The 17,908-nt window shown below is 42.2% G+C and overlaps 1 protein-coding gene across 19 annotated transcripts in view; it reads left to right on the top strand.

The window, feature by feature from the left end:
- The first annotated feature begins 439 nt into the window (after positions 1 to 439).
- PUM1 (pumilio RNA binding family member 1) overlaps positions 440 to 17,908 on the top strand; it is a 135,324-nt gene continuing 117,855 nt past the window's right edge. For 5 of the 19 annotated variants that reach the window (XM_032594245.1, XM_032594246.1, XM_032594243.1 and 2 more), the window contains exons 1-2: positions 620 to 726; positions 5,341 to 5,714. In XM_032594245.1, coding sequence (XP_032450136.1) covers positions 5,352 to 5,714 — 363 coding nt within the window. In that variant the 5' untranslated portion in view covers positions 620 to 726; positions 5,341 to 5,351. Of the gene's footprint in view, positions 727 to 5,340; positions 5,715 to 17,908 lie in introns of all 19 variants that reach the window. The other 14 variants (XM_030327978.1, XM_030327972.1, XM_030327971.1 and 11 more) reach the window with 9 other exon arrangements.

The following is a 17,908-nucleotide window of genomic DNA, read 5'->3' as shown; positions in this document are numbered from 1 at the left end:
CCGGCGCTTTCACGTTGCCCTGGACCCCTCAAACTATGCATGGGTCCAGTTTACAAGTCCCGGGCCCTGTCCTAAGAAGCGCTGGCTATCTTTAAAAGGAATAAGAAGCCACATTGTTTTACTTAATTTTCACGGCAATTCTGTTGAGTAGCTGTTCTCGTTTTCCTCTCTCTTCTCCAAATGGGGCGATGGAGGCAGGGAGATTAAATAAGGCCACAGAGCCGGGAAGCTACAGCAAAGGGGTTCGAGGCCGGCACCGGTCTAAGCCAGAGCCGGGTCGGCGTCCCTTGACCCCCGCAGGCCGGTGCAACCTGGCGGTGAAGCTGGGAGCGCGCGGGGCCGGGCGTCGCGAGCACCGCGGCCGCTCCTAGGCCGGCGCGGGACCCCGCCTTCTTCCCGCCACGGCGCGCGCGAGTGCCCGGCGCGCGCTCGTCTGGCGGGCGGGCACTCGCGCGCGCGGCGGTTGTGTTGCCTGCGAGTTTCCCAAGTTCACACAGGCCCTGGGTTGGCATGGCAACCAGGCAACCTGTTCCAGAGCCGCCTGCCTTCTCCGCACATGCCGCTGCCACCGCCGGAGCCGGGGCCAGAGCCTATCCCAGGATGCACCGCGCCAGCCCCGTCCCCAGTGGGCCGCCATGTTGTCGGAGTGAAAGGTAAGGGGGAGCGAGAGCGCCGGAGAGAGAAGATCGGGGGGCTGAAATCCATCTTCATCCTACCGCTCCGCCCGTGAGTATCCGCACCCCGCCGGCCCCAAACGCTGCTCCGGACCCCCAGCGAGCGGGTTGTCCCTTTGTATTGGTGTTTGAGAGCGGCTGTAGGGGTGAGAAGGGCTTTGGAAAAGCCGCCCGGGGCCCTGGCTGAGGCTTCTCACTCGCTGTTCCTCGTACATGTTTTGGAGTCAGCAGCAAGGCCCCTATTGTTATCAAAGGAGGGAGGGGGTGGGGAGCGGGGTCGAAGCGAGGAAAATGCCGGGGGTTTAGGCCCGGGCCGTGGGCATAGACGTGCCTGTACCTTTCTGCTGGGCCCTGTTGGAGCCTCCGAAGATTGATGTTGCCATTCGGGTTGCTTTTTTTTGATGGGTTTGCGAAGCCGCGAGTCTTCTGTGTGGCCATGAAGTGTAATTCTGGGCCACCCTGGATTTCTTCGACTTCTTGAGCTTCCGTGGCCGCGTCGAAGCAAGAGGAACAATAAATCGCTTTAGAAGCAGCCTTGGCCCCTTGTCTACAGGCGAGACCCACCATGGGGGAACTTTGCGAGCCTTAAATGTGGAGAAGTGGCGATCAGGAAGTTTCAGATCGCTTTTTAGTCTCCTGGGTGCTTGTGGCCTTTTGTCTCCGTGAGAGCTTGGGTTTTGGTGGGTTCTTCCTCTTTGAGCCTCCCAGGGTTGGCGAGTGTCTGTCTTAACTCAAAGAGGGGCTCACCCCTCGGTAGTAGGAAAACAGATACGCACTACCAGATAGTTTTAGTGCTCACAAACGTTCTTGGTAAACAGACATCGTTTGTTATCCTTGTCGTACCACTCCCACGTCAAGTGAGGAATAAGCTCCTGGAACTTTTTCCCCCCACTGTAGCACCCCCCCAACCCCTCTCCCCCCCCCCCCCCCGCGCGCGTACACACACACACACACACACACACACACACACACGAGAGAGAGAGAGAGAGGGAGAGAGAGAGAGAGAGAGAGAGAGAGAGAGAGAGAGAGAGAGAGACCCGGTGTTAGGGAAGGTTTTAGCCTCCCCATAGCTTGAAGAATTGTTATTCATTGTCTAATTGAGAGAACACTGTTTTTAGTTGTCGATAATCCAATCCGTTCACTTCCTGCTCTTCGTGGGATTAAGGATGAGAGTGGAGAGAGGGTTTTTCGGGGTTGTGTTTCTAAAGTCAGCCGCTTCTGAAACAATAGACATGTAGCTTTCGCGTTTTGTGTGTTTTATGAAAACACAAAAACCCACCAAAACAAGCCTACTCCCGAGATATGTCGCTCCCAGTGCACGTTTAGTAAACAAAATAAACATTTTGACTCGTTGCTAATTTTAACTTCATAAAACACTCGCTGGGGCTGTTGATTGTTTATTTGGACCTTGGGGAAATACTCACTGGATTTTGAACTTTGAATTAGTATTTTGCCTTAGCCACAATTGAATGCATTTTGTCCAAGGCCACATCTTTTTGAAGTTGGGTTTGAAGTTTAGTTTGGGTTTGAAATGAACTGCTTTAAAGTAAATTTATGATCACAGAATTTTTTGTTTTCAGTGTGGCAAAAAAAAAAAAAAATCAACAAAAACCACCTTTTATACTACTAAGCATTTTAGTTTTTTTTTTTTTTTTTTTTAAGAAAAGGTGAGCTTTTGAGAGATCAAAACGTATTCCTTTGCTTGAAATAAAATCTATTAGGGATATTAAAAAAGACACTTCGGTGTGAACAGTTTGAAAACTTTGGAAGAGTATAGAATCAGCACTTCTAGTTGCTTACAGTATTTTTATAATGTGCTATAACTCTAAAAGGCATCAGCAGTTTAAATGTTTTATAATATTTAAGTGACTGATTTCTTAATTTTTGTGCTGTAGTTGCCAAGATATTACACAACTACCCAAGACACATGTTAATTGCTTAGGTATTTGCTCACTTTCAAACTGTCCCTTCTGCCAGGTTTTCTCTTGTTTGAGAAACTGCCTTGCCTCATTAGGTAAAGCAGGAAGTCTTAGGGCATACAGATAGCTTTACAAAAGCCAATTGTTTTGTTTGAACTGTTTTGGAGGAACTCCTCCCCCTCCCCAACTCCTTGTTAGAACTTAGTTGTGTTTCAGAGGTAACCCTTTTTCATATGGAAATTCCTTGTTAGAGATGTATTGTGGCAAATCTTTTATTTCAGTTAAAGATTGCGTTTGCTATTTTAGGAATCCTCTTAGAGACTGGAGCTTCATTGCCTTCACTGGTGGTAACGAATTCCTGGGGTCTCAGCATGGTGACTTTAAATTTACCAAAAACTTTTCTATAATTTTATTCTGATTAAAAAAAACAACAAACAAACAAAACACATTTGTGAGTCTTAGAGAAAGGATTTCTTCCAATTTCTAGGTGAGGAAACAGGCTCCGAGAGGTTGCTAATTTAGTGGTAAAGCTTGAGTTTTGGGACTCCTGGCTTACCCTAGAATAGACTATTAGATTGATAGTCCCTTGTAGAAGAAAACTAACAGGGCAGTGACTTGGTTGATGAATGGTAACCAGACCTATTGTGGTGATCATTTTGAAATATATGTAAATATCCAATTATTATGTCGTACACCTGGAAACTAATACAGTGCTCTGTGTCAGTAATACGTCTATAAAAAAAGTGCAGTTAATTCATTTGAAAATCAAATGGGAAGGTATTAGCCTGGTTGTCACTTTGCAATAGCCTATGGTAAACACAGCTATGATTTTCTGGTTTTGGTACTTAAGCATGAACACAATTCTATTCAAGAAAGCACAAACTGTAGTCTAGAAAGCTAGGCTCCCCACTACCCTGGTAAAGTTCTGATGGATTAGAATTGTTAACTGAAACTAGGCATTTCCAAGTTAAGCTTTGAACAAATTACAAATTCCGTTGTGTCTCTGGCTTCAAAACATGAATTGTGAGAAGCACATGCTTTATCAGGAGGTTTAATTCTATAAAGAAATATCTTAATAGATTTTTCATAAATCTTGTAAACCTGTTTTTGAGACGTTACAGTTGAGCTTGGTAGAGAGAAGGCATGTGCAGCAGTGGGACTATTAAGTTGATAGTCTTGAAATTAGACTCCAGTGACTATAGGCAGGGGTAGTCTAATAGGTTACTGATTACTTTGTGGCAATTTTTTAAGCACCCACAGTTTGACAGATGTTCTCTTTTGTGTACAAATGTAGCTTTTGGCTTTAAGAACCTAAATAGTAATGTTTCATAGTAACATTTCAGAGATTCTTTGTTCCTTCCAGGGAAGAGTTGTTGCAAGTGAGAGATATAGTATCTGTAAGGGGCTGACAAAAGTAAGCTTGAGCACAAAACAATTATTTATTTATTTATAGATTTTTTTTTTGTTTTATTAAAAAAATTTTTTTTAATGTTTATTTTTGGGAGACAGAGAGACAGGGTGGGGGAAGGGCAGAGAGAGAGGGAGACACAGAATCTGAAGCAGGGTCCAGGCTCCGAAGCTGTCCGCTCAGAGCCGGATGTGGGGCTCAAACCCACTAAGTGCGAGATCATGACCTGGGCTGAAGTTGGATGCTCAACCGACTGAGCCACCCAGGAGCCCCTATAGATTTTATTTTTTAAATTATCTCCACATCCACTGCTCGAACCTACAACCCCGAGATGAAGAGTTGCATGCTCCACAGACTGAGACAGCCAGGTGCCCCCAAAACAGATTTAGGTTTGAGTCCCTCCTCTGCAACTCACTAGCTGAGTGGCCTTGGGCACATCCCATAACTTTTCTGTCCCTTAGTGTTTTCATTTGTAAAATAGGGCTGATATGATACTCTCTGCATTGTGTTTGCCATTCAGTTATTATTGAAGTATCTGTTTTTTTACAGTGAGATGTTCTATACTAGTAAAGTGTTTGAATTTGGTTTGGTCTCATCCTATTTTTAAGGGAATAATGATGTGATTACAACTGTAAATTATTGGTAAAAAATTTTGATCCCCCCCCCCCCCCCCTGCCCCGCACCATTCAACAGCAGCTAAAATGGTTCAGGCTAAGAACATCCTGTTGCTGTGCTTGGTCAGGGGGTTCTTACTGTTTCTTCAAGGAGCATCCTATGAATATATTAAACATTTTAAAGGGTCTTTTCAAATTTTAGGCAGTCTGAGTCATTGCTAATTATATACTAGGTTTGGATTTTTGTTTGGTTTATTGGCTTTTGTCTGCTCCATTTGTAAAATGATATTTTGTAGAGCTCTTGTTCATTGAAGAAGTATCTGTCCCAGTTGGCTTATGGTGTAAATAAGGTGGGTAGAGGAGCCATTGATTGGAGTCCAATTCTGTGTCCTTGTGTTTGGTAGCAACGTAGGGCTTCCCTGAAGTTGCCGTATTGAACTCTGATCTCAATACCTTGTCAGATTGCCTGCCACCAACCAACTTACGTTTATTTCCACATGTGCTCATATTCAGCAACTTATAAACAGAGGTTTCAGTTTGGCAAAATTGTGTGTGTATGTTCTAAAACATTTAGCTGCTTGGTAGAAATTGGTTGTAGATGTGGTATCGCAAAAGACATGGGGCTCCCATTTTTGTTTTATCAAAGCAAATATATTAAATTATGTACATCAAATTATGTTTTAAAAAATGCAGATTTTAAACGCTTGTAACCTCTTTGTCCTTAGGTGTTGGTGGAATGAGCGTTGCATGTGTCTTGAAGAGAAAAGCAGTGCTTTGGCAGGACTCTTTCAGCCCCCACCTGAAACATCACCCTCAAGAACCAGCTAATCCCAACATGCCTGTTGTTTTGACATCTGGAACAGGGTCGCAGGCGCAGCCACAACCAGCTGCAAATCAGGCTCTTGCAGCTGGGACGCACTCCAGCCCTGTCCCAGGATCCATAGGAGTTGCAGGCCGTTCCCAAGACGACGCTATGGTGGACTACTTCTTTCAGAGGCAGCATGGTGAGCAGCTTGGGGGAGGAGGAAGTGGTGGAGGCGGCTATAATAATAGCAAACATCGATGGCCTACTGGGGATAACATTCATGCAGAACATCAGGTAAAAAAAAGTTCACTATTTCAGCTTTGAAACTCTTTTATAATCTCTGTCCACTCAGGATATCTGCTTTCAGTGAATGTCTTTAAAAGCCTAACTGCTAATTTCATTTGGTCCCAACTTAACAGTCATTTGTTTTAAGGGATGAATGTTGTGATGTTGTCACTGGGTCATTTATCATTCTGGTGCTGAAGAGGTAACAATCAGTTCATTTAAGAAAAGACCTCAGATTTTTTGATGTACACGTTATGTTTTCGAGTATGCTTTTTTTTCAGTTCTTTTTTTCATGTTTATTTTTGAGAGAGAGAGCGTGCACGCGTGCACGAGTGGGGGAGGGGCCGAGAGAGAGGGAGACACAGAACCCGAAGCGGGCTCCAGGCTCTAAGCTGGCAGCACAGAGTCTTGTACGGGGCTTGAACGCACGGACCGTGAGCCTGAGCCTAAGTCAGACGCTTAACTGACTGAGCCACCTAGGTGCCCCTCAGGTACACTTTTTAAACAAATAATATTTTTTCTCCTTTGACATATATTCTTTTTTCTTTTTAAGTTCATTTATTTCTTTTGAGAGAGAGAGAGAGAGAGAGAGAGAGCGCACAAGCCAGGGAGAGAGAGAGAAGGGGAGAGAGAGAATCCCAAGTAGCCTTCGCACTGTCAGCTCAGAGCTGGGTCTCGAACCCACGAACTGTGAGATTATGACCTGAGCAGAAATCAGGAGTCAGGGGTTTAACCTACTGAATGACCCAGGCGTATTTGGCCTGTTGAAGGATGTGTCCATATTTTCAAAGCCTTTTCTGTTGGGCGTGGGTGACTTTTGTTTTTAAGATGTTACAGCTGAAAGTAGGAAGTTGATAACAAATTAGCTGCTCAAGTGAAATTTATTTGAAATGGAACTGGTATATTTAATGTTTTGTGTCAGAGGAGAGGTTGTGGCTTTTAGGTTTCAGCCATCTTTGTCCTCTTGTTGTAAGTGCTTGGCTTCATTTGGTGAATTTTAACATGCTTACTTTTAGTAATCCAAAACCACAGCTGGAATCACAGCGTTATTTTGCTGAGAAGAGAGTTCAGCTTGATCTAGGTTTCCTAACTTCCTGATAGTGACGAAAGGCTTAGAATGTTTTAATCAGGCTATTCTTTGAAATAGGATATAGGTTGAATTTGCAGAGGTTCATTTTATATTGCCAGTGTCTTGAGTACTGACTAGCAAAAGGAACTTTCAGCCTTTCACTAGGTCCCTGCTGCTTCTGTTCTGCCTTAGAAGTAAATCAGGCACAAGCACACTTGCAAATCTGAATTCTCATTGTGCTTTGCCTGACCCTTCAAAAAAGGCAGCCCATGTGCCATGGTTCTTTATCATACTAGAAATGAAGATATCATTTATCTTCTTCTTCACGAGATTTATCGAGCATGTTGATGATATGTCTCTGGTTTATTGGAACTGTCGTATATATCAGTGCTGCTTCAAAAGCACATACTATGTGTAAGTGAGGGACACTAAGAAGTCAGACACGTGGGAGCTTCTTGTGCACTTGGGACACTTTTTGTCTTTAAGGCAGTGTATTTGCTATTTGCTTGGAGTCTTGTGGGTGGGAATCAGATTTTACTCATCTCACTATCCTATTCCCTAGAATTCGGCGTATAATAAAGCTTCAGAGGAAATTTACTGATTGCGTGAGTCCTTAATTCTTTGGCTTTAAAATAAAATAGGAGTGGGGAGCCTGGGTGGCTCAGTTGGTTAAGCGTCTGACTTTGGCTCAGGTCATGATCTCGTGGTTCATGGGTTCGAGCCCCGTATCGGGCCCTCTGCTGTTGGCGTAGAGCCTGCCTCGGATCCTCTGCCCTCCTCTCTTTCTACTCCTCCCCTGCTCGTTCTTTCTCTCAAATAAATAAATAAATTTTGAAATAAAATTGGAGAAAAAAGACATTGTCACAAAGAGAAGGGCTTTGAATGCCAATGCTAAGATTTAGTTCAGTAGGCTGCAGGGTTTTTGAGTGTGTATGTATGGAGTGGTGTTTGGGAAGATTGAGTTGGCAGTGAGAGATGGGAGTGGGTAAGGGTTGAGACTAATTGGACAGCTACTCTCACAGCCCTGGTGTGAGCAATGGTCAAGAACGTATGGGACTGAGAAATACAGAGTTTGGTGACTGAATTAGAAATCTTAGGTCTGTGGGAAAATGAAGTAATAGAGGAAAAGGAATAGAGACAGTATCTGGTTTGGGGACAAGATAATTAAATTTGGTAATACACCTGTTGAGTTTGAGATGTAGGCAGCTGTACATGTGGGGAGACCAAAGTAGGGGGTGTTTGGTTTGGATGGTATCTGTGTAGGGGGCAAAAGTGAAAGGACTGTAATCTTTCCTTTATTTGGCTAAACACTGTTTAGAAATCATAAACGTTGGTTTTAAAAATCTCTATTATAGATCTTATGTTGGCTTTCCTAATGATAGTCCATTGGGTAAAAGCTTAAAGGAGAATCAAGGTGCTTGCTTGTCTTGTGTAGTTGGGAAAATCAAACTCTGGGTTAGTTTTTGGCAAAACTCTAAGATCTAAAAATCTGGCTGTGCTGTGCAAGTCAGCAAGCGTTTAGTGAAGGCTTAGTCTGGGCTGTGTCTTATGCTAGGCCTTATCATAAGGAATCATATCTGATTGAGCAGTTTTATCCAGGTCGTTTAGCAAACTAGAGTTAACATTGAACGGCAAAACCTGTTCCATACCCTGGGGACCTAAACCAGTGAACCAGCTTGGAATTGGCATTCGTCACAACACAATTCTGTTGGGTCAGACGCATGATACAGCGAACGGCGTCGGAGAAACTCAGGGTAGTTGCTGTGTTGTGGCTGTGGGCCGCACACAGATTACCTCTTCTGCAGTCATCATAGTGTATTGTAATTTACTAGTTTTGGTGTTGATCTCATCTGTTGGTCTGAACTATGCCAGGGCAAAGACTGTTGTGTTTTTCATGCTGCTTTGCCTGGCGGTGTCTGTAATTTTTGGGTTGATGGTTATGAGGACGAGAAGTTCTTCAGATTTGTACTCGGGTAAAACAGTAGATCTTAGAGCGCGGCTATCCTGCTGGGAAACACCGGGTAACAGGTGAGGCAGAGTGCAGGGTAATTGAAGGGGGGGGGGGGCTTATCTTTAGGTGGAGAATCACTGCCGTCATCAGCCAGTGTTACTGATTGGAGGAATAAAAAGGTGTTTGATCTGTCAGGTGGGAACCACTGATGGTGATAGAAACATTTACTGAGCATTTACATTATAGGCCCTGGACCATATATTATTTCCTGTAGTTACTCCTCAGGACAGTCCCATGGGGGAGGTAGTATTCTTTCTGAGAGATGAGAAACTGAAACTTAGTTACCAGGTAAACTCCGATTTTGAAATCAGGTCTTTGTTATTCCAGTTCCCATGCTCAGTCTATATTTCTGCCTCTCCCCGGGAAGAGTTCCAGCCTTAAAAACTAGACCAAACCAAACAAAGTGATTGCAACAAAGTAGCACATTCTGAGGTCAGAGAATTAAAAGCCATGATTTTGCTTGAATTCTAGAGATGATAAACTTGATAAGGAGAGGAGTACAAATAATGTTGACATTTCTCCTAGAATTGCAAGAGTCCTTTTTTTCCACAGGAACTGTAATGCTAAAGTCTATTTTTTTTTTCAGATTTGTTTTTATTACATGTGTATTCTAAGTAGTAATTGTGGGAAACTTACCTATATTGAGACAGAATGACTTGCCAGCACATTCTGCCATAACCCTGGGCTATTATTACTGTTTGGTGGGCCTGTTTCATTAGCCTTTTTTTTTTTAAAGGCTTTTTCGCAAAATGGAACAACATTTAAGATCAGATTGGCAGAATGCTTTTATGAAAGTGAGTTGGTGAAGTAAAAGAATATCACAGGCTATGATGCCAGTCAATAGTGTTGGAGGGAAGGAAACTATTGTGCCAGGTACTTTATGGCCATTTCTCTCATTATTACTTGCATTTATGAACAGTCAGGTTTTTTCACTTAAAAAAAACCTTTCTCTTTCCTTTTGAAGTTAGGATTTTCTTGCCTGATGTAGAAATTCTCATAGTGTCTGAGTTTTCCCTTTTTTTTAAAATTTTTTTTTTTAACGTTTATTTATTTTTGAGACAGAGAGACAGAGCATGAACGGGGGAGGGTCAGAGAGAGAGGGAGACACAGAACTGGAAGCAGGCTCCAGACTCTGAGCCATCAGCCCAGAGCCCGACGCGGGGCTCGAACTCACGGTCCGTGAGATCGTGACCTGAGCTGAAGTCGGACGCTCAACCGACTGAGCCACCCAGGCGCCCCTGAGTTTTCCTTTCTTTTAATGATGAGCTCTGTAAGCTGTGCCTAAATATGTATGTGACTTTTTTTTAATATGCAAGTTTTATTTTCTAAGTATAAACCTTAACATAATCAGCATGAAGTTCTTTAAAGGCTTAAACAACAGCTTGAGAACATGTGTTGAGGTAATATGCACTACTTAAAAAAATTTTTTTTAATGTTTATTTATTTTTGAGAGAGAGAGTGTGAGTGGGGGAGAGGCAGAGAGAGAGAGAGAGAGAGAGAGAGAGAGAGAGACACACACACAGACAGACACAGAATGTGAAGAGGCTCCAGGCACTGAGCTGTCAGCACAGAGCCTGATGTGGGGCTCGAATTCACCAACTGCGAGATCATGACCTGAGCTGAAGTCGGACGCTTAACTGACTGAGCCATCCAGGCGCCCCTATGCACTACTTTAAAAATCTTGAAAACTTTATTTAAAATGTAAAGTAATTGAATTTTAAATATTTTAAAATTTGCTTAAAATAAAATAATTTAAATTTAAAAATTAAAATGTTTAAATTAAATCTTTGAATAAATATTTAAAATTAGGTGAAACTTAGACACCATAAAAATAATTTTGAGGTGAGGAATGTGTTTAGATTTGTGTGTTTATTTTAAAAAGTTGTAGTGTGCAAACTCTTTATGGTTTGTCTTTCTACCTTAAGAATACAAACATATTGTCACTTATTTTAATACTTAAAATTACTATATTTGGCATAGTTAGAAACTTCAGACACCCTTCTCCCCCATTTATGGGTCAAATTGAGGTCGTTGGAGGAGAGTGAGGTTAAGAAATCTCATGAATTTTGTTTTTTGGCCTGTTAAACTTAACCACAGCAAACAAGACAATGGATGTGGATCAAGGTATTATAAAATACTAGAAAGCACATTTTTCTATGTGAGTAAATAATATATTTTTTTTTTTTAATTTTTTTTTCAACGTTTATTTATTTTTGGGACAGAGAGAGACAGAGCATGAACGGGGGAGGGGCAGAGAGAGAGGGAGACACGGAATCCGAAGCAGGCTCCAGGCTCTGAGCCATCAGCCCAGAGCCCGACGCGGGGCTCGAACTCCCGGACCGCGAGATCGTGACCTGGCTGAAGTCGGACGCTTAACCGACTGCGCCACCCAGGCGCCCCGTAAATAATATTTTTAAAAGAATGTTGCCTACAAAAAATTTGTGTTTTTTAACAGTGATTTTTATAACCGAAGAACTTTTATTTTGAATAGTATTAAAAGTTTCATCATGTAAAACCCAAGGTCAAGTCTTTGACTTGTGATTGTTTTATTCTCTTATTGTGAAATCTGTTTTCTCTGTAAACTGCTGTGAGATAAAGTGGGTGATGAAATAGCAAAAAAAATTTTAGGGTTGACCAATTGAACTGTGTGGCCTCTGAACTGGATTTTAAGGAACAGAGGTGGGGAGTTCTACTTTGGGTGAAAAGAAATTGAGAGGATGGGGCACCTGGGTGGCTCAGTCAGTTAAGCCTCCTACTTTGGCTCAGGTCATGATCTCATAGTTCGTGAGTTTAAGCCCTGTGTTGGGCTCTGTGCTGACAGCTCAGAGCCTGGAGCCTGCTTCAGATTCTGTGTCTCTGTCTCTCTGTGCCCCTCCCCTGTCCATTCTCTCTCTCTCTCTCTCTCTCTCTCTCTCTCTCTCTCAAAAATAAATAAACTTACAAGATTTTAAGAAATTTAGAGGACAACTCAACAGATCCTTTTCACTTTTGCTAGTAGTCTTTTGGCACTAGGATATATCAGCATCCACCATAGATTGACAGTTAGTCGGTGGGAGATAATTCTAGATAGCCTGGCAGAATTCAATGGGTGAACCCTCTCTTTGACTCTGTATCTCTGTTTTCTTTCACTTGGTGTTGTCATCTTCTGTTGGTATCTTGACACTTACCCTTGATATGTCTGTCCATAGTCTCCAGTGTCTGTTAGTTAATCCTTACATTTGTAATTAACAATATTGTGTTAAACTAGGAGGGATGTCAAGTATTCCTCATAATGAGAATCTCCTCGTTCCCTGGAGATCTTTTTCTAGTGTCCCTGCCAAATGATTGTGCTAGATTATGAGCCTCTTGTCTTTTTGGGTAGATTGCTTAGATGTTTCAGCATTTGGGCCATTGCCATTGAACAGCATCCCCTAAAGCTGAGTAGTCGTGCTTTCATATCTTGAAGCCTTTTTCATTATATTTGGAGTTCACAAAGACTCAACGTGTTATGTACACAGTCAAAGGATCCCTTTCTTTGACTAGAACTATTTTCCATTTTTAAGAATTGGGTTCCAGTGTAAAACAAAACAAAACAGCATTCAGTCAGTTGCTCTTTACTAATACTGTGTGTGGTACTTGATTGTATGTGCCCCCTAGATGGCAACTTGCAGAAGTTTGTGACACATCTTTACTTTGTTTTGTTTCAGAAGATGTTTGGAGTGGAATTAGGGGAAAAAAAATACATAAGATAGGTGGTAATGAGATGTAACCGTGGGGAAACTAAGGGTATGTCAGCAAAATGAAGGGGGTAATTTTAGAATTTATAAATATGTACCAGACTGTGAGTTACAGAATTTGCTCTGGGTGTCCTTGTGGCCAAAGAAAAGAGGGAAATGTGGCAAATTATGAGACTCTTCGTAAGAGAAAACCACAGCAGTTATTCAGGAAGAGATTTCAGTTTCAGATGTGTTTGAAGTGTTTTGTAAAGTAATGTGGTGATACTGGTTTTCAGTGCACTTTTCTATTGCTGCACAAGAGTGACACATCTTTTGTGTGTGTGTCCATTTTCTCTGAGGCAACGGCATTTACTGAATACTTTCTGTAGGTTGAGCCTGATTACAGAGTTATGCTTTTGGGTACTGTGGAAAAAATACTTAAAAAAAAGTTGTAGCACTTGCTTAGAATCTCTCCGTTCTAGGGAGTGGCTTAACGTTCCTAGGGGAACATAGGCCCGCCAATTAATACACTTCCAAGAGCGTAGTTAGTGCTGAGGATAGGGTAAGTAACGTTTTTGTTTTTTGGTTGAGGAATTTCTGGCCCTCTTTGCTTTGTCTTTTACATTCAGTTTCTTCGTCTTTGGAATATGGTAAGGAGCCATGGTGAGAGTGTGGCTTTGGCTCGGTGGACTGCCTGTTACTGTTTTGAGAAGTGATGGTCAGTGATTGGCATTAGATTGGGTGAGTTTACTGTTTAGAAATTGGACTGAAGACCTTGGGCCTGAAGGGTGTACCTGGCATTGGTGATAAAGTCTGCAGTTGAAGAGTTACTGGACCTATTGCAGAGGAACGCTCTTCCATGTCTTTTCCGTGTCATATTTTTGGAGAACTGTGGATTTTAAAGTGCCTTAGTAATGGTTTCAGAAGACTTGGTCTATTTAATGCCCTCAGTAAGTGCTCTTTTATGGTTAAAGTACCCTTCTTAGTGTTTTTATGAATCTCATCGGGAAAATTCTTAGGTTTGTGGAAATTGAGGGCCCTAAAGATTTTTTTTATAACTGCTTTATTGATACATAATTCACCCATTTACAGTGTACAATTCATTGGTTTTTAATGTATTCACAGAGTTGTCCAGCCATTATCACAGTTTTAGAACATTTTCAGCACCCCAAAAAACTATATCCAGTAACTTTCACTTCCAGTCCTTGGCAGCCGCCAGTCTACTTTCTGTGTCTGTGGATTTGTTGGTTCTGAACAGTTCATATAAATGGAGTCCTACAATATGTAGTCCTTTGTGACTGGCTTCTTTCACTTATCATCATGATTGATTTATTATTTATTATTAACATTTTTTTCTAATGTTTATTTTTGAGAGTGAGAGAGAGCGACAGAGCGCAAGCGGGGGAGGGGCAGAGAGAGAGGAGGACACAGAATCCAAAGCAGGCTCCATGCTCCGAGCTGTCGGCACAGAGCCCAGTATGGGCTCTCACAAACTGTGAGATCATACCCTGAGCTGAAGTCAGCTGCTTAATCAACTGAGCCACCCAGGTGCCCCTAGCATCATGTTTTTATTTTTTTAAAAAAAAATTTTTTTTTTTTCAACGTTTATTTATTTTTGGGACAGAGAGAGACAGAGCAGGAACGGGGGAGGGGCAGAGAGAGAGGGAGACACAGAATCGGAAACAGGCTCCAGGCTCTGAGCCATCAGCCCAGAGCCTGACGCGGGGCTCGAACTCACGGACTGCGAGATCGTGACCTGGCTGAAGTCGGACGCTTAACCGACTGCGCCACCCAGGCGCCCCTAGCGTCATGTTTTTAAAAAAAAATTTTTTTTTAACATTTACTTATTTTTGAGACAGAGAGAGACAGAGCATGAACGGGGGAGGGGCAGAGAGAGGGAGACAGAATCGGAAGCAGGCTCCAGGCTCCGAGCCATCGGCCCAGGGCCCAATGCGGGGCTCGAACTCACGGACTGCGAGATCATGACCTGAGCTGAAGCAGACGCTTAACCGACTGAATCACCCAGGCGCCCCCCTAGCGTCATGTTTTAAAGGTCCTTCCATGTTACAGCATGTATCAGGACCTCATTTCTTTTTATTGCTTAATAATAATGCATTATATAGGGATACACACCACATTTTATTTATCCATTGGTCGATTGATGGACAAGTTTTTGTATACAAGTTTTTGTCTGGATGTATGCTTTCATTCCTTTTGGGTACCTAAAGATTTATTAAACATTTCTTTTAATGTTTAATTTTGAGAGAGAGAGAGAGTGCACGCCCATGCGTGTGAGCCGGGGAGGGGCAGAGAGAGAGGGAGACACAGAATCTGAAGCTGGCTCCAGGGTCTGAGCTGTCATCATGGAGCCTGACATGGGGCTCGAACTCACAAACTGTGAGATCATGACTTGAGCCCAAGTTGGAGGCTCAACCAACTGAGCCACCCAGGCGCCCCTGGGTACCTAAAGACTTTTAAAAGGGCATAAGTTTCATATGTACAGATACAGAAATAATGGGAATTTTTTTCACTGATGCCAGTACTTTTATTTATTTAATTTAATTTAAACATTTTCATTTATTGATTTATTTTTAAGATGGTTTTACCTTTAAAAAAAAATTTTTTTTTAAGTTTATTTATTTTGTGTGTGTGTGAGAGAGAGAGTGTAGGTGCAGGGGAGAGGCAGAGAGAGAGAGAGAGAGAGAGAGAGAGGGAGGGAGGGAGAGAGAGAATCCCAAGCAGGCTCCAAGCTGTCAGCATAGAGCCCCATGGGAGGCTCAATCCCACAATCCATGAAATTATGACCTGAGCTAAAATCAAGAGTTGGACGTTTAACTGACTGAGCCAGCCAGGTGCCCCAAGGTAGTTTTACCTCTTAAAAAATTTTTATTTATTTATTTATTTAGAGCATGTGCATGCACAGCTGGGCAGGGGCAGAGAGAGAGGGAGACAGAGGATTCCAAGCAGGCTCTGTGCTGTCACCGCCATAGTCTGATGCGGGGCTTGAAGCCATGAACCATAAGACCACAACCTGAGCCGAAGTCAGATGCTTAACCAACTGAGCCACCCAGGCGCACCCGTGGTTTTACCTTTTTAATGACTGATTCAGACCCAGGATCTGAATCACAAATTCCAGATGTCTGGTGGCACTTTTCTGTAGGCCTGTTTTTTTGTTTTTGTTTTTTTTAATGTAAGCTCTAGGCCCAGTAAGAGTCAAGAATCGCATGCTTTACCAATTGAGCCAGCCAGACACCCCTGTATTTTTTTTTTATAACTTTTAAATTTTAATTTTTTATGGAAGTATAGTTGACATATTAGTTTCAGGTATATAACATAGTGAGTTGACATAAACATGAAATGATCACCACGATAAGTCTAGTTACCATTTGTCATACAAACTTATTACACTATTATTGACTGTTCTGTATATGACCCTTTACTGTGCCATGACTTACTTGTCTCATAACTGGAAATTTATACCTCTTAATCCCCTTCACTTCTTTGCCTGTCCTCTACCCCATCCCCCCACCACCTTGTTCTCTGTATTTGAGTCTGTTTCTGCTTTATTTTGTTGGTTCACTTGTTTTGTTCTTTAGATTCCACCTGTAAGTGAAATTGTACTGTATTTGTCTTTTCCTGTACCATTTATTTCATTTAGCAGAATACTCTCTGGGACTACCCATGTTGTCACAGATGGAAAGGTTTCACTTTTTCATTTGTGGCTAAGTAATATTCCGTTGTAAATATATGCACAACATCTTTATTAATACCTGCATCTATCAGTGAACACTTAGGTTGCTTCCATATCTTGGCTATTGTAAATAATGCTGTAGTGAACATATGGGTGCATATATCTTTTCGAAATAGTGTTTTATTTTCTTTGGATAGATACCCACAAGTGGAATTGTTGGATTGTATGGAATTCCTAGTTTTAATTTTTTTTTTTTCAACGTTTATTTATTTTTGGGACAGAGAGAGACAGAGCATGAACGGGGGAGGGGCAGAGAGAGAGGGAGACACAGAATCGGAAACAGGCTCCAGGCTCTGAGCCATCAGCCCAGAGCCTGACGTGGGGCTCGAACTCACGGACCGCGAGATCGTGACCTGGCTGAAGTCGGATGCTTAACTGACTGCGCCACCCAGGCGCCCCTATTTTTTTGAGGAACCTCCATACTGTTTTCCATAGTGGCTGTACCACTTTACATTCCCACCAACTATGCACAAGGATTCCCTTTTCTCCACAACCTCAGCAACACTTGTTACTTGTCTTTTTTTTTTTTTTAATTTTTAAAGTATTTATTTATTTAAAGTTGATGCACTTGAGAGAGAGAGGGAGAGGAAGGGAGGGGCAGAGAGAATTCTAAGCAGGCTTCTGCTGTTGGTGCAGAGCCTGATGCGGGGCTCGATTTTATAAACTGTGAGATCATGGCCTGAGCTGAAATCAAGAGTCAGATGCTTAACTGACTGTGCCACTTATGCACCCCACTTCTTGTCTTTTTGATACTGGCCATTCTGACAGGTGTGAGGGAGTATCTCACTGTGGTTTTGATTTACATTTCTGTGATGATTAATAATGTTGAGCATCTTCTCATGTGTTAGTTGGCCATCTGTTTGTCTTTTGGAAAAATGTCTATCCAGGTCCTCTGCATTTTTAAATCAGATCATTTGTCTTTTTGGTGGTGAGTTGTACGAGGTCTTCATATATTTTTGGATGTTAACTTCTTATTAGTTATATCATTTGCAAATATTACCTCCCATTCAGTAGGTTGCCTTTTCATTTTGTTGATGGTTTCATTTACTATAAAAACGTTGTTTTAGTTGAACGTAGTCCTGATTGTTTATTTTTGTGTTTTTTTTTTTTTTTTCTTTTTGCCTTTGCCTGAGGAGATAGATCCAAAAATACATGCTGAGACTCATGTCTGAGAGTTTACTGTGCCTTTGTTTTAGGAGTTTTATGGTTTCAGCTTTTACATTTAGGTCTTTTTTTTTTTTTAACGTTTATTTATTTTTGGGACAGAGAGAGACAGAGCATGAACGGGGGAGGGGCAGAGAGAGAGGGAGACACGGAATCGGAAGCAGGCTCCAGGCTCCGAGCCATCAGCCCAGAGCCTGACGCGGGGCTCGAACTCACGGACCGCAAGATTGTGACCTGGCTGAAGTCGGACGCTTAACCGACTGCGCCACCCAGGCGCCCCCACATTTAGGTCTTTAATCCATTTGAGTTTTTTGTTCTGTATGGTATAAGACAGTGGTCCAGTTTCATATTTTCGCCTATAGTTGTCCAGTTTTTTCAACATGATTTATCAAAGAGACTATCTTTTCCCCATTGTATATTCTTGCTTCCTTTGTTATAGAGTAATCGACCATGTGTGTGTGGATTCATTTCTGGGCTCTCTAGTCTTCATTGATCTGTGTCTTTTTGTACCAG

This window comes from Lynx canadensis, chromosome C1, assembly GCF_007474595.2.
Source record: "Lynx canadensis isolate LIC74 chromosome C1, mLynCan4.pri.v2, whole genome shotgun sequence".
NCBI classification, from domain to species: Eukaryota; Metazoa; Chordata; class Mammalia; order Carnivora; family Felidae; genus Lynx; species Lynx canadensis.
This window is presented reverse-complemented; position numbering and strand designations above follow the sequence as displayed.